Source organism: Pisolithus orientalis, assembly GCF_024613125.1.
Source record: "Pisolithus orientalis strain OTSU chromosome Unknown F5J12scaffold_29, whole genome shotgun sequence".
Lineage (NCBI taxonomy): Eukaryota > Fungi > Basidiomycota > Agaricomycetes > Boletales > Pisolithaceae > Pisolithus > Pisolithus orientalis.
This window is the reverse complement of record NW_026260810.1, coordinates 26,842-42,316: the sequence shown is the minus strand read 5'-3', so window position 1 is coordinate 42,316 and position 15,475 is coordinate 26,842. Positions and strand designations below refer to the sequence as shown.

The 15,475-nt window shown below is 50.3% G+C and overlaps 5 protein-coding genes across 5 annotated transcripts; 2 read left to right on the top strand and 3 right to left on the bottom strand.

Annotated features, from left to right (window-relative positions):
- Positions 1-510: 510 nt before the first annotated feature.
- F5J12DRAFT_914569 (uncharacterized protein) lies at positions 511-3,430 on the top strand (the record flags this gene model as incomplete). Its single annotated transcript, XM_051749122.1, has 6 exons — positions 511-618; positions 665-842; positions 888-1,014; positions 1,037-1,088; positions 1,147-1,291; positions 1,341-3,430. The coding sequence occupies 6 exons, from the start codon at positions 511-513 to the stop codon at positions 2,933-2,935; spliced, it is 2,205 nt and encodes a 734-aa protein (XP_051597382.1). The 3' UTR covers positions 2,936-3,430.
- A 1,878-nt stretch (positions 3,431-5,308) lies between these two features.
- Positions 5,309-6,357, bottom strand: F5J12DRAFT_724736 (uncharacterized protein; the record flags this gene model as incomplete). The annotated part of the gene is made up of 3 exons (XM_051741560.1): positions 5,309-5,721; positions 5,789-6,157; positions 6,225-6,357. 3 exons carry the CDS (start codon positions 6,355-6,357, stop codon positions 5,309-5,311), a joined length of 915 nt encoding a protein of 304 aa, XP_051597381.1.
- A 177-nt stretch (positions 6,358-6,534) lies between these two features.
- Positions 6,535-7,559, bottom strand: F5J12DRAFT_283788 (uncharacterized protein). Its single transcript, XM_051738730.1, has 3 exons — positions 7,183-7,559; positions 7,045-7,131; positions 6,535-6,963 (listed from the first exon to the last, which is right to left on the bottom strand). The coding sequence occupies exons 1-3, from the start codon at positions 7,382-7,384 to the stop codon at positions 6,713-6,715; spliced, it is 540 nt and encodes a 179-aa protein (XP_051597380.1). The 5' UTR covers positions 7,385-7,559; the 3' UTR covers positions 6,535-6,712.
- A 1,923-nt stretch (positions 7,560-9,482) lies between these two features.
- On the top strand, positions 9,483-11,373 carry F5J12DRAFT_784758 (uncharacterized protein; the record flags this gene model as incomplete). The annotated part of the gene is made up of 4 exons (XM_051743092.1): positions 9,483-9,505; positions 9,585-9,706; positions 9,756-10,680; positions 10,719-11,373. The coding sequence occupies 4 exons, from the start codon at positions 9,483-9,485 to the stop codon at positions 11,371-11,373; spliced, it is 1,725 nt and encodes a 574-aa protein (XP_051597379.1).
- A 2,621-nt stretch (positions 11,374-13,994) lies between these two features.
- On the bottom strand, positions 13,995-14,817 carry F5J12DRAFT_724697 (uncharacterized protein; the record flags this gene model as incomplete). Its single annotated transcript, XM_051741553.1, has 2 exons — positions 13,995-14,644; positions 14,709-14,817. Coding segments are annotated over 2 exons (759 nt in total), but the record flags the coding sequence as incomplete, so codon positions are not given.
- Positions 14,818-15,475: the final 658 nt, after the last annotated feature.

The window sequence follows — 15,475 nt, the reverse complement described above, 5'->3', positions numbered from 1 at the left end:
GCGTACTAGCAAGCCGTGCTCTTATACGGGCGCGTCTGAGACACTTGGCGCTTGCCATAGAGGATGCCAAAGAGGTGAGCCTGCTTTCTCACTACCCCACGCGGATGTTCACTTATATCTGCCTCCAGTCCCTCCAAGTTCAGCCATCACCTATTGGCTATATCGCGATGGCAGTCGCTCTACTTAGCCAGGGAAATCGAGAGCGCGCACTATGTACATTTGTCCTTGCATTTCATGATTGTGAGCTGCACGACAACAGGTATCTGTTACTACTGAAGGTGCGCGAGGTGATCGAGATCGTTCTCACAATTGATCCACTTTCCAATCAGTTTATCCTTGTGTTCGAATGCGGGAATCAAGAAGAGGCGATAACGCACGTAGAGCACCTTGCTACAAGAGCAAACAGCGACAACGATCATGACGCCATCTACATCTACACCTAGGCATGTGCTTCGCGTGATGCGAACTTTTAAGTATCACCTCTGATACATTCCGCAGGTCCTTGGAGTCATGTACTTGAAGAAGGGGAATTATGGACGTGCGATGCCATTGATCGAGCGTGCAAAGAACCTAGCCCCCAAGGACAAACAATGTCCTTTGCTGGTGACGATCTTGCTCGTAGGTCTTCTGTTGTTACTACCCATCAATTTAACCTCGCTTGAAGATATTTGGGTGGAGTTTCAATGAGCTCGACATTGTTGCCCAGCAACGTCTATGTGAAACTCTCTATGCTGAAGGACGCGCAACCGAAGCCGTGGATATTCTCCTCAACATCATCAGGACATCGGATGAAGAAATCCTGAGGAGCAAGGCAAATTCGGACTGGCTCGCAGGCATGTCTTGTAGCTGCTAGCCTACTTGACATGCATGCTAACGTTTGTCATCAGATTTCACCCAAAAATGCGCTACCACACTTGAGCATGTTGGCGGTGAAGCCTTCGGATCTGAAAAACATGACAGCGCATTAATGCAGTACTCCACTGCGTTTCTCCCTCAATCCTCCAAGTCCCGCAGGTGTGTTTGTCAAGTGGAGCAGAGCCCGAATAGCCAGAGGTTTATGGGAGGATGCACTGCGGGATGCGAACGATGTATGCATGACGTCCTTCCTGTACGAGCCTGGTCCTTACAATTGGAATTTCTATCTAGGCGGTGAAAGTGGACCCTTCCTGCCCTTGGGGCTACGAGGCCAAGCATATGGCACTTCATGGAGCAAAACGGTATGACGAAGCGATCGATGCTTTCAAGTCTATGCTGCACGTAATCGAACAATCCTGTGACCCTGCAATCAGGCGTATGTATATCCTGTGTGAATATAATGCCCACAAATGACAGTTTCACAGAACTGCGCAAGAACTACATTTCTCCATCCAAGACGATTGTAGCTATTGATACCATCATCCTTGGGGTCCTTAAAGATGGTCCCCTTGTCGTCCTCGATGTCACCACTGGTTGCCTTTGCGATGGTCCTGAGCGGAAGCGTATCTTCAAGGCTGATCCATTGTACAAAGAGCTTGTTTCATCTATGACGACAGAAGTGGACGATGGGCGGATCCTACCGGCGGTTTCAAGCTTTTTCGGATATGTCATGTTCTCACATGCATGGCAAGGGAAGGAGCCGTTATTCCAGGATGTTAACATAGTCGGATCCATGTGGAACCTCCCCGACACGCCCCTAAATGAGAAGTTGCGCAATTTCTGCAAGGAGGCGCGCAGCCTTGGTTACAATTGGGCATGGTCAGATACATGTTGTATCGACAAGTCCACGAGCTCCATCCTTAACCAATCTCTTACATCTATGTACAAATGGTATGCGAATTCGGCAGCCACACTCGTATTTCTTGCTGGCGTAGCGCATCCATCCCATCCCGGAGACCTTGCGCGTAGTTTATGGATGACACGCGCGTGGACTTTACAAGAGCTTCTCTCGCCGAAGTACATCTTTTTCTACGATTCCGAGTGGAAGCCATACCTCGGCATTACTGGCGTGAACCACAAGGAATCCTCGGAGATCATGCAAGAGCTAGCAGACGCTATCAAGGTTCCCCGTGGAACCATCGTCAAATTCTCTCCAGACGATCTCAAGGTGCGCGAGAAACTTCGTCTTGCTTCGACGCGCGATGCAACGGTCGAGGAAGACATCGCATACTCTCTGATCGGCATATTCAAGTCTGATATCAAGCCCTACTACGGTGAAGGAGTCGACGCTCTCGGACATCTCTTGGAGGAGATTGTAGCCCGTTCCGGCGAGGTCACTGTGCTCGCGTGGTCAGGGAAATCATCGTCATACAACAGTTGCCTCCCAGTTTCCCTTTCTGTTTACAACAAAACTCCTCACAGCCCTCCACCACTGGAAGGGGAGGAAATGGAAAGGTGCATCAAGATGTTACGCGACAAGTTGTCACGGAAAGAAGCGCGGATTATATATAATAAGGTCAACCGTCTTCCTCCTGCTCGTTTTGCATCCCGCCGTCTGCACCTTCCATGCATCGTCTTCTCTGTGAGAACTCTCGAGAAACCATGCAAAGGCGATGAGAGGTTATATCGTGCTATGGTATCGGGACTTGGCCAAGTGGAGTTTACGACCGCAGACCAACTCTCGCTAAACAGGTCACAGAGATTCGTCTTCGTGAATCCGTGGATTCATCATATCCGAGGTCCGAGTGGTGGGGTTACCTGGGGAGATGACTCGGAGTCTGATACTGACTATGACGAAGTCGCGACATCACCCGCTGTCCCCGCGTCTCAGGTTGATAACTATACCCGGGCTCTAGAAATGATTGCCCGCCTCGGACGTTCGTTCAACGCGCTGCTCCTCGCACAGCAGCTGAATGGAGAGTACAAGAGGGTCGCTGCAGAGAACGAGATCGTCGTCGCAGGACTCGGAACGAACATCACCCCCAAGAACATCCACGCAAGAATACTAGACATTCTTTGACGCGAGTGTGGCATAGCTGCTGATTTTTCAAGTTCGATCTGTCTTCCGACGTTTATTGGTCCTTTTTCTTCCTTGTTTTTTCCTGCTGCCCTCGTTGGTTTGCTTGTTACATGGAGATGAAGACGGAATCTCAAGAGAGTTGTTTGATCATAGTCATGGACTACAAACGATGTGGGCTGATCAACAAGACGAGAAATGCTGAGTAGTACATGCACGGGTGTTCACCCTTACCATAACTTCCCCTATCCGCAAGATCTTCAGACCGAGAGGTGATACTACCCGTTGAACCACAACTTCCATGATTTCAGTCGTCATCCTCCACCATACCCCTCCTGCATACGTCGTTCAGCTGGGAGTACCATCTTCCACGCTTCCACCGGCCACCCTTCGACGATTGTCAATAAGTAAAGCTCACATCACATGTACCCCAGTAGTTATCTTCCTTCAAGTTTCTATCATCCATCTAGGGGTTCCTCCAAGCTACGATGACATCCACATTCTCTAGTTGCCACGTCAAGTGGTCACCAACCCCGTTACCTGAGTACCTCCATTTTTCAGGACATCTGATTCCGGCGAAATTAAGATAGCTCGAGCGGATGTTGTTTTGTTTCGGTAGGGAGATCACCGGGCGACGAAAGTTTTCCTAGCAGTGATTCGATCACGGCGGCTAGTGAGTGTCCCGCGTCTTGCGGGAGAGCACGAGACTTGTCATCGTCATCTATTACCATTACCCGATGACCCTGAAAGATGACTATGGATTGTCTTGGTGCCTTTGTGACTAAAAGGAATAGCGTCGAGAACAGAGTGACTTCCGTCTTCTATGGTTTATGGAATTTTTGCTGCACCTGACCTCCAGAAGTTCACGCTTGCCTCGTGGACTCATCTTCTAGTAGGAGCATTCGTGTAGATACAATTCGCAGGAGCTCGCGGTCGGGGTCACAATGATAGGACTCCCTCGCTCCCCCCACCTCCTCCTCAAAACACTTAATTCGAGGCCCTATTCTTCTGGCCCGTATACATTGACCTTTACGTTGGGTAGTAAGTACCTAGCCATCTCAACATCGAACAGAGCCCGTCTATTAACGGATCGGAACACTTCGAAATGTTGCCCCATCACGAGGAGCGTATGTCTCGAGAGGCGGCAACTGCTCGAACTTTCCGGGAGATCGCTCAGAGAAGCAGGTTCTGTCCTCGTCGAGTTCGGATTTGGTGGAGGTAGAAACCTGTGGCAAACTTCTTGAAAGACGCCCACCTTTCTGACGCTGTGACCAGCCGCAAGCGCGAGGAAGATTCTGCAAGGGGCGGTCGAGGTATTCCGAAAGTAATCGTAATTGGATTGGGGGATAAAATCGTTTCGGTCTCATGACACAATTTCATTCGATAGTAGAGGAATCGGACCCACTGTGATATATGACGGCGTGGGGGCAGGCTGCCAGTCGCCCAAGTTTCTCAGTCGTCAAACTGTCCAAAGCGAATAGCACCGCTTGTGAATATACAGTCCCCAGGGACCGGCCATTGAACATGATTCCACCTGTATTTTTCTCCTTGTCATATCTCGGGATTCCCTGTGAAGCAGAGATCCCCGAGAAGGAACATTGCAATCTGGAGACTAGCAAGACGAATGAACTTCTTGCCATCCTCTAGGTTGGAGCTCGTGACGAGTGCTGCATCTTCGTTGGTCCGGGGACCACCTAGGATGTGCCCTTGCTCGCAGAGACTCGCGATGCGACAATTTTGATCGGACCAATTGTAACGGCTGAGGTGCGTCCATCATCCAAAATAGTTGAAGAACCTAAGCGGGAGACATACCCCCGTTAAATGCCAATCCATGTATGAATACCATAGTAATATAGGTAGGCGGGTACAAGCCATCCGTCCCGCTACCCTCGCAGATATTGTCATCGATCCTACAATGTTAGGCATGTCGCAGTGCTCACTATACCGTGTATGGCACCCCCTCACACAGGTTGATGCCTACGCGCTTTGCACATGATCTAGAGGTTACCCGCATGCATGTTGTGATCGCGAGCTACTTGTTAGGCTGTGGTATGATAGAGTTAGTGGGGTTACCATGTCAGATGCGACATGGTGACTCAGACTTCCGGCGGGCGCTCATCGACCCGAGAAAATAAGGTCACCGTCAGCCAACCATCGTACAAAAAAACATCTCCATTATGCTACGTTTCCGACTTACTGAGTCAACGTGCTCATTAATGCTCTACAACAGACTTGAACTGTGCGAGTGCCCACTGAGGTTCTTCGAGGAAGACGAAATGGTTACCTCTTTCCAAGTAGGCACCACTCACGTTCCTCGCCTTCTCTGCTCCCTCGCCAAAAACGACCGATGGGCCATTGTCCAAACACCTCTGTATCTCATTCACCACATGTACGAAAAGTCCCGATGACTCTGTTCCACACACGAACCCTAACCTTCAAGTCCGGCAGGTACTGCGACGCATACTGTTTGCCAAACAGTGCACGTCGCACAACGGACACGAACACCTCTGGCTTGATCGCGAGTGTAGCTGCATCGTGCGTGGCGTACATCTGTGGCGCTGTTATCTCGACGATCTCGTCGTCTGTCAAACAACGCAAGGACCCCGGCTTATCTTCGCGCGGGTGAATAAGCTCGAGATCAGAGGAATCGCGTGAGTAGACGTTGGGATGTGCAAAGAATGATGATATCCATCGCTTGAAAATCTCCCATCGTTCTTCGACGGTAGGCGCAAAAAGATATGACTGGTAAGGCTTCGGGCTTGGTAAGCCCGTTGCTACTAAGCTCATATCTGCAAGCAATGACATGGGTTTCAGCCACACACGTTGTTGACGACGGCGGAAGATGTGCTTAATCACCGTAGTAAACAACCGTGTGGAGGTAGTTCTCTAGATCGCGTAGTTCGTCCGTTGTCAGTGCGTCTAGGGTGGTTAAAGCAGCATTGGGATACACAGCACCGAGAGACCACCCGAAAAGAATGATCCCGCCGGTCTTCTGTTCCTTCGCATACTTGGGAATAGACTGGGAAGCAGCGAAAACCAGCAGGAACCTGACGATCTGTAGGCCGGCCAGACGTAGGTATTCCTCGTGATCGTTGTTGTCCGAACTTTGGAGTAGTTCCAATTCTTTTTCGGACCATGGCGTACTGGATCCATACCCCCTCCTGTAGAGGCTAACTACACGATAGTTATGCTCGGCGCCAAAAGGAAAGAGCTTGCGGAAAACAGCTTTGGATTTAGACCACGTCAACTACGTATTCGAGGCAATGTCGTGGCAGAGGAGCCATTTACTTACCGCCATTGAACCCCATACCATGGATAAACACCACGGCCGTGTAGTTTGTGGGATCGAGACCACTAAGACCACTCTCTTCATAGAAGAATTCGATTTCACCCGCAATCTTGACAGTACCAGTGAGGGCGGACATTGCGATATGATAGGCAGGGGTCGAATGTTCCCTTGCCTACGTTGCCAGTGGGAATCCTTGGGCTATCTTGTGAGATTCACGTTCTCCCAGCATCGTGGAATATCGACTCCTAATGGGTTGTCGCGAGGTTCGGTGTGACGTGTCGAGTGCTGTCTGGGTAAACTGGTCGCTTGAAAGTAGGACTTGGATCACATGTGTATTCGCTCTTGGGAAGAAATGGGTCGTCGAGTGGGCGTCCAGATCGTACTCAAGTAAATCCTGAGTGAAATTGCTTGCTGCTAGGCGCTTCGGTGTTCCGTTTCTTGTCTTCGTTCCCTTCCCGGCTCTCCGGCGTCCCTTGTCCATCTCGGCCCATTCAAACTTCCATCTTCAGCTTTCCAGTTTCCACTTCAGGCTCCCTGTGCAATGTAGAGGGTATAGCATTAGATGGTGACATACTCTTGACGACGGCATAGTAGATGATACCATGACACAAGGGTCGTAATAACTTGGACGGTAAGATATATGAGAAGATGCGACCTAGACGCCTGGTATCTACAGTGAAGCTTGAAAGTGAGTCGTCCTCGGCCAAGGAGGACGGGAGAACTTCCTTGACCTCTGCTGTCGCTGTCTCATCATCAATAGTCTCCCCTAGACGGACCAAAGAACTCGACGAAAGGTAATCGTTCTATCATCAATGGCACTGACTTGGAAAGGATTGTTGAAACGATGAACCTCGGGGCGCACGATTTCGATGTCGACAAACCAACAGGCTTGATCCCCCGACCCCCCAAACTATCTGCTCACCGGTGAGAAGCCGTACTAGCGAAAGTGATGCGTGAGTACCAAGCAGGATGTCATAGATGAGGAGAGGATGGTGTTTGATATCTGGTGGGTGGAAGTGAGAAGTAAGCTGTTTTGTTCTTGGGTGCGTTGCACCATGATAATCTTGCAAAATAATAATGCTATCCGATGACGTTCCTTTTCCAACCTCACGTCCCCCGAGGACCTCTGCAAAGCGCATCGTGTTCTCACTCACGTCATGCATTCCTATATCCACAGTTTCGCTCTAACTGCACCGATCCCGGCGTCGATCGGGATCCCGTTGTTGGGGGTATCGATATTAGCATGTTCGGATAGGGTGCTGTATAATTGGGAATGGGAGAAGGTGCCCTCGACAATGAAGACCGAGTTGGAATATGCATATTTACATGCTGAATTTGGATAATCTGACAAGCCAAGGCTTACATGCGACGAAGAGGAATTTTATCGAACTGTGAGGCATCGAAGCACACGAACTGATGCATGCTTTAATCCTGTCGTCTTACATCTCCCCTCTGGTTGGGGTTGTGCATATGTTGACAAGTCTACTGATGGGCACTTGAGGGGTGCGGCCTGTGTGTTTTATCATTGTGTGGGGCCTTAGTTTTGTGGACAGATTCGGATCCTGATGAGAGGAAGTGAAGGTCTGAGTATCGGCAAGCGTAAGGATATCGAACTGTATAGCCCAAAGGTTTGTCCTGGCTGAATGCAGGGCAGAAGGCTATGCGGCCAAGAACTTTCTGGGTTATAGATATGCCAATAACATCACGTCTTCCTTCGACACGTTTCTGCCAACTCTTTCCCTACGCGTGACCTGATACAGACGACCCTGTGGAGGCGTATAATCAGGCTCAGGGATCATTACTAAAATCGTGATGCTGCACTACCAAATCTTCATCGTTGTCCTGATCTTGAAGAACACGATGCGACTTTGGTTGTGTGCACTGGTCCTATGATATCAATTGCTTGAGGAACGTGTAAATCATATAATGAGTGCCAGTAACTCTACGATGCTATCGTTTCTTTTCCCATCTAAACACCAGGGCAAGCTGTGTTGGCGGGCTCGTCAGCGATGACGACGAGTGCGTACCGGCAGTCAGGGAGGCTGAAGCAATCATACTGACAGTTTGCTGGGATGGTTACCTAAGAAGCGAAGCGAATCGTATCTCAGAGTAGTCCGTGTGCAGTTGCCTTTGCAGACGAACGTCAGGTGGTAGGAGGATATGACAACGGCGAAATTCGTCGATGGAGGCTTAAAGACGGGCAGCAACAGGGTCCAACCATGAAAGCGAGTAGTTGCATCCATTCTATGGCCATTTCCCAGGATGGTCGGTGGATTGTATCTGGAGATAGCGGAGGGAAGGCGATCCTCTGGGATGCGATCACTAATGAAAAAGTGCGCGAGTTCACAGAACACAGCGGCCTTGTATTCGGGGTCGATATCTCGAGTGACGGTACTAAATTTCTATCTGTGGACTACAACAACGTCCAGATATTCAGCATCACTTCTGGTGATCGACTCCTTCCTCCCCTCCCACATCCCTGCGTTACAGGTGTCAAGTTCTCTCCAGACGGCAGTCTATTTGCTACCGCCTTGCACTGGCGTAGTTTCCGTGTCTACAGCACCCATACTGGCAATATCTTGTTCGATTCAGAACAAAATGATTCAATTAGTTCATATTCGGCCGCTTCGTTGGCCTGGTCGCCTGATGGCCAAGAGCTGTTCGTCACGAACGAAGGCAAAATCACCTGTTTCGACCTTTCCAAATATTCGTCTTCAGAATGGTTGATCCATGATTACCAACTTTGGACACGTATAGCGTCCAACGGCAGATTCATTGCATGTTCCGCGTACTCATCGGTTTCGCTGTGGGATGGCAGTGTCCCAAAAGCAGATTAGTCGGATTTCTATCCCACACGCTCATCAGATCTACCATGTCGCTCTCTCACCAAGTGGGGGGTATCTCGCATGCAGCAGATAGCAGGAGTATCACGATTCACAATCTCAGAGATATCCTTCCCCCTGAATATTTCGACCATGGTGTAGGTGTATATCCACTCATGAAGCTTGCATCGCTAACAATTATTACGCTGCGTAATACTTTAATCCATCAACAACTCCGTGTTTCTCAGCTTTTGCTCGTACAAGCGAGTAACGATATCTTTGAGTCATGGACACAGGATAGCCTGACGAGAACAGAAATACTGCTCTCAGAGGATATCAGGTGCACCGACTCTGCTGCACTGTCCGTCAGTCCTCCGAGCTCCTGCAGATCTGCTTATTAATCGGAGCAGAGCTCAAGTAGCAAAAGGATTGTGGGAGGATGCACTGCAGGATGCGAATGAGGTATGTGTGATATCTTTCTTGGACAAGTTGGTTCCCTACATTATTAGCTGTATAGGCAGTGAAAGTGGAACCCCTCCAGCCCTTGGGCCTATGAGGCCAAGCACGCAGCGCTTCATGGAGCGAAACGGTACGACGAAGCCATCGATGCTTTCAAATCTATGCAGCAAGTGATCAAAGAGTCCCGTGACCCTGCAATCAGGCGTACGTACCTCCTCTCTGAATCTAATACCGATAAATGACAGTTTCGCAGAACTGTGCAAGAATTACCTGTCTCCGTCCGAGACGGTTGCAGTTATTGATCCTATCATCCACAGGACTCTCAAAAACTGTCCCCTTGTCGTCCTCGATGTTACCACTGGTCGCCTTTGTGACATTACCCAGCGGATGCGTATCTTCAAGATCAGTCCTACCTTCAAAGAACTTGTTTCATCCATGATGAAAGCCATGGACGACAAGTGGATCCTACGAGTCATTGCAAGTTTTTTCGGATACATCATGTTCTCTCATGCATGGCAGGGAGAGGAACCCTCATTCCAGGACGTCAACATGGTCAAATCCGTGTGGAACCTTCCTGAAACGCCACTGAACAGGAAGTTGCGCAGTTTTTGCAACGAAACGCGTAGACTTGGTCACAATTGGGCATGGTCGGATACGTGTTGCATTGACAAGACCAATCCCTCCGTCGTTCATCAATCCCTTACATCTATGTACAAATGGTATGCAGATTCGGCTGCCACGCTTGTATTCCTTGCTGGGGTAGCGCATCCATCCAAGCCTGGGGACCTTACACGTAGTTTATGGATGACACGAGCATGGACTTTACAAGAGCTTCTCTCGCCAAGAGTCATCCTTTTCTATGATTCCGAGTGGAAATTTTACCTCGGCGATGCTGGAGCGAACCACAAGGAATCACAGCAGATCACACAAGAACTAGTAGACACTATCGAGATTGTCCGCGGAACCATTGTCACGTTCTCTCCAGATGATCTGGGAGTGCGCGAGAAACTACGTCTCGCTTCGACGCGCAACGCGACGGTTGAGGAAGACGTTGCATACTCTCTCATTGGCGTATTCAAGTCCGATATCAGGCCCAACTACGGCGAGGGAGCCGACGCTCTCGGTCATCTCCTGGAGGAGATTGTGGCCCGCTTTGGCGACGTCACCGTGCCTGCATGGTCAGGAAAGTCATCGTCATACAACAGTTGTCTCCCAGCTTCCATTTCCGTTTACAACCAAACTCCCTACAACCCTACATCTCTGGAAGGGGAAGAGATGGAAACTTGCACCACGAAATTACGCACCAAGAAGCCTTGAGCATCTATGGTCATATCAACTTTCTTCCGCCCGCACGTTTCGCCTTCCGACGTCTATATCTTCCATGCATCGTCTTCCCTATCAGAAGACTCGGTATACAGGGGATACGCAGAGGCAACGAGAAACTATATCACGCCAAGGTATCCGGGCTTGGAAGAGTGGATTTTACGACCGCCGATGATCTCCCGCTGAACGAGCCTCAGAAATTTGCCTTCGCACATCCGTGGATTCGTCATATCCGAGGTCCGAGTAGCGGGATTGCCTGGGGAAGTGACTCGGAGTCTGATACTGACCATGAGTCTAATTTGGATGGCGACGCTAGATCGGATGAAGTTACACCATTATACGCTGTCCCCGAACCTCAGGTTGACAGCTATACCCAGGCACTACAGATGATCGCTCGCCTCGGACAGCCATTTAACGCGTTGCTTCTCGCACAGCAGCCAAATGGGGAGTACAAGAGGGTCGCTGCAGAGGACGAGATTGTCGTCTCTGGACTCGGAACGAATGTCACCTCCAAGAACATTCGGGCGCACGTCATGGAAATCCTTTGACCTGTAGGGAGTTTAGCCTCAACTGCTGGCTTTAGAAGTTGGATTTGTTCGTCCTGTATCAGTCCTTTTTTGTGTTCGTATTTTTTTGTTCTCGTCGGTTTGCATGTTAGTACATGGAGACGGAGGCGGAGTCTCGAGCTTGAAGAGCGTTCAAAGTAATATTACACCACTAAGTACTTTTGAAGAAAAGGTCATGCTCATGTGCTATGGACGACCACAGGAAACAACCTGGACTTCATTGAAGCCTTCGCTAACTATAAAACGTTCTAACCCATTAATTCTTGGTGCTCATAACCCTCGTATGCACCCCAGTAACAGCCATCTTCCTCGCTATCACCTGTCAGGGTGTTCCTCCAGAGTTCAAGCTACGGTGATATCCACATCTTCGAAAGGAGACTTCCACAACATGATTCCCTAGCTGCCATCTCAAGACCGGGTGGTCACCAACGCCATGATCTTCGTTTTCCTGGACATTTATGGTTCAAAACTACAGCTAACTTAGAGGGCATAACAGAGGTGACGGGAACGTCGGTTGCGCATCAGCAGCGGGGATCTAGAAGGATAGAAAGCAATGGTCGTGATGACAGTAACAACGAGAGTGCCGGTGGGCGTGCACCTGTTACTATCCAGCCACCGACCACCGTTGTAGCCCGACGGAGCGTCGGGCGCCCAGGCCAAACGTAAATTCCAGGACGGGAACAACGGTCGTTTTGAAACTCAAGGAGACACTGAGTGATGATCTGCTGGGTCATATCGTTCCCCCCTGCAACCCAAGTGCTGCCAGATGCCACACCATCAAGGTCAAGTTACTAAGAGGGAAGAAACAGGCACCTTTAAATGATGAAAAGCGCTTTGTGTGCTGCTGCCGCGGAAACTCATGTTTATTTTATTTCATCCCCTCCACACTGATTTGAACCCGTTGCAAGTCCACGCACCGTTATTTTTCCATCTTCCCCTTTCGCAGATACCAACGGTGCCGAAGCAACCTCCGAGTCGTTGCAGAGCCTAAAATCGATGCATAACGAGCCTGTCGCTGTTGTTCGACGTTAAATTACTGCTATACCTAAATCTTGCTTGGGAACAACGAAGGGGGACCGGAGTTTGTCGTCAGGTGTAGCCGCGAGGGGGACGAGGAGAGGCGGCGACGTGATGAGTGGTAGGACTAATAATGCATGTAGTCTTGCTACATAGCGCGATCTGGAGATCGCACCGTACCGGGATGGCTAGTGGATGGTGTCCGGAGACCACGGAAAGAAGGCAATCGTTTGGAATGCGGCCACTCATGAAAAAGTGCATGAGTTCACAAAACAGAGCGATCGGGTAGAATGGGATGGATATCCCGAGTGACAACAGTAAAATGGCATCTGTGGACTACAGCAATGTCCGGACATTCAACATCGCTTCTGTGACCGACTCCATATTCTGCCCCACCTTAATGTTGTTGGTGCCAAGTTCTCCCAAGATGGCAGTCGGAAGAGTGATGTTCTCGTCCAATTCCTCCAACGGCTCCCACGCTTCGGAACAGATCTAATGGTGCATTAACAAAGCTCAGGCCCTCCAAAACAGGGGGCCATTTTCAATCTGGCACCGCCCGTGGCATCTACGGTCAACGTATGTCCTTAGGACTGATGCGAAGAATGGTGATTGTTTGAACTAACTGACAGGGCTTCTTCATTGTAGTTAATCTATCATTACATCAAAACCGGGTAACGCTCACCAAGACGATCAAAATTTGCGCCCAATAAGAACGACGTTAAAATAGCGAACTTGAAAACTTCATCAACACTCCTATGAGTGGATCTGGTAATGCATGTGGTCGTTCTGACTCGGGATAGAAGTCGGACAGGTCGACGCCGAGTGAAGCTAGCCTATTGACGAGAAGGACATGACCCGCTCGATACGGTAGGTCATGCTGCTGAAGAAGACGGGCCTGGGTTGAAGAGAAGGATGCGGACGGCTATGATCATGACGGCCACGAAAGCGAAGCAGGACGAAGCTGAAGGTGGTATTGGTGACCTGGCGGGTCGTACGAGGCAAGCGCCAATATTAATGCCGTCGACGGTTACCCTCCCGCTGCGGGCGCTAATACGGCTGCAGCGTCTACGACGAGGAAGAGGGATCGACGACGACTACGAAAGCTGTCCTCAAGATGGTGGATAAAGAGAATACGCAGCCGAGAGAAAGCGGGGGGTACGTCTGGTCAGGACAGCATCTGGAAACATTGCGAATATAACGGTGACTACTCGCGCGAGACGAGATGCGGCGGCATGGGCGAAGACCAATCACCAATCAGGAGAGAACGACAAGCTGAAAGGCCAGAACTAACATATACAAGACCAACAACGCGATCCGGGACATGATGATCTTTGAAAGAGTGTATTGCCGATATATATGAATAAAGAACATGATTATTGCTACTAGAACAGATGTGTGCGTCGTAAAAGATCCAAATACGCGGAAGTCATGAGCATACAACTAAGTCATGAACGCTTAAAAAGTTATGCCAGTCATTACTGAACCTACGCCTTAAAGTACCGAGGATGCCATTCCCGTGCCAAATGCCATGCTAAATGTGGAATACGTACAGTGCAACGAGTCCATCGACCGACCATGCGAGCTGATCAGAGAAGTTGCTTGCCAGTCGAGATAGCAAGAGCATGGAGTAGGATCTCCCAAGCAACGTCCATGGCACACCAGAGCTTCTCGTCACTGATCCCGAGCGCACAAACGTTGCGCCACAGTCCGTTCACCACCATCGCACGCGTGAGGAGGATATGTGCGGGCGCAAGCGTTGCGAGTTTGCTTGCACATTGCTGGAGAGCATTGCACACGCGCTCGCTGGTGGGGTCTTCTGTATAGAGCGCAGGAGGAACGGGGCAGGACAGGATGGTTGCGAGAAGGTAGTCGATGCGCTTAGTGTACAGGAAGGTGGAAAGTTGGGGGAAGACTTCCGGTGCAGGGATGCACAACGGAACGATTGGGATCGTAATAGATTCACCAGCCTTCTCGGGGGAAGTCGGGTTCGACTGTTGGAGAATAGGGAGGTTGGCGCAGTGGGAGGCAAGAACGATGTTGTGGATTGGGAACAGCTTGACGCGACGTTTGGCGGCAGCTGGTACTTGGCGAGAGTAGACTGCGAGCATGTGGGTGGGCATGTCGGAAGAGAGGTCGTTTATGACCACTGAGAGCTCCTTGGGGAGCACGTTGGGAGCTGCTTCGGCCTTGACTCCAGCTAATACTTGGAGCATGCTGTAAGGGTGTCGATTAGTAACTGACGATGGGTGTACCAAGAACAAATCGACTTACTTAGGTCCGAGGCATTCAAGACCTGTCACGAATGTAAGTCAACGGTGTATCGGCCAATTCTGGCGCGACTGCAGCGATGTTCTGCTTAGGAACCTCGCGGAAAGTGGGACGGGAGAGGTATCTCGGCAAGGAGACGGAAGGTCATCGTGATTGCTGGGGTGGCATCTGCCATCTCGACGTCGGCGGGAGGAGTGTGTGGTACCTCGACTTCGAAGGAGGCGGGGGGTGATTTGGAAGCAGACTTCTGCTTCGCAAGGGAGACCGCATAACGCGGGTGGTTTGGGCTGTTCAGAGCGCGAGCCCGTCGACGAGATGCTGCTGCTGCCTGGATGCCTTTGCGAACCTTTGCCTTCGGATTGGCAAGTCGATCGGAGGGCGGGGTGTTCTCAGAGTCGGCGCGGCGGGAGCAGGTTTGTGCGACCATCTTAGGCGGAGGACTGGAGTCGGCGGGTTGTTGCATGGCGGAGGGTCTGGAGTCCCTCTTATAAACCACACAGACAGGCAATCAAGGGCTCTGCGTGACAGGACGGTGTGACACAATCCAACCTGTCACGAAAAATGCAATCAAGTACAAAATTACCTTCTATGGAAATTCTCTCTCTCCTGCTTGGGTAATTCTGGGACCCACAGGGACCCACACGAAAGCAATCCACTCACAAGTCAACCATATTAGCCTTTTTGGGACATCCTCTGGGATTGCTTCGATGGCAGTCGTTGTTCGGATTGGATACCGGTGGAACAGATACCTGTACAACAATGGCCTCTTGTCATCCGCTGTCCACAGGTCCTCTATTGT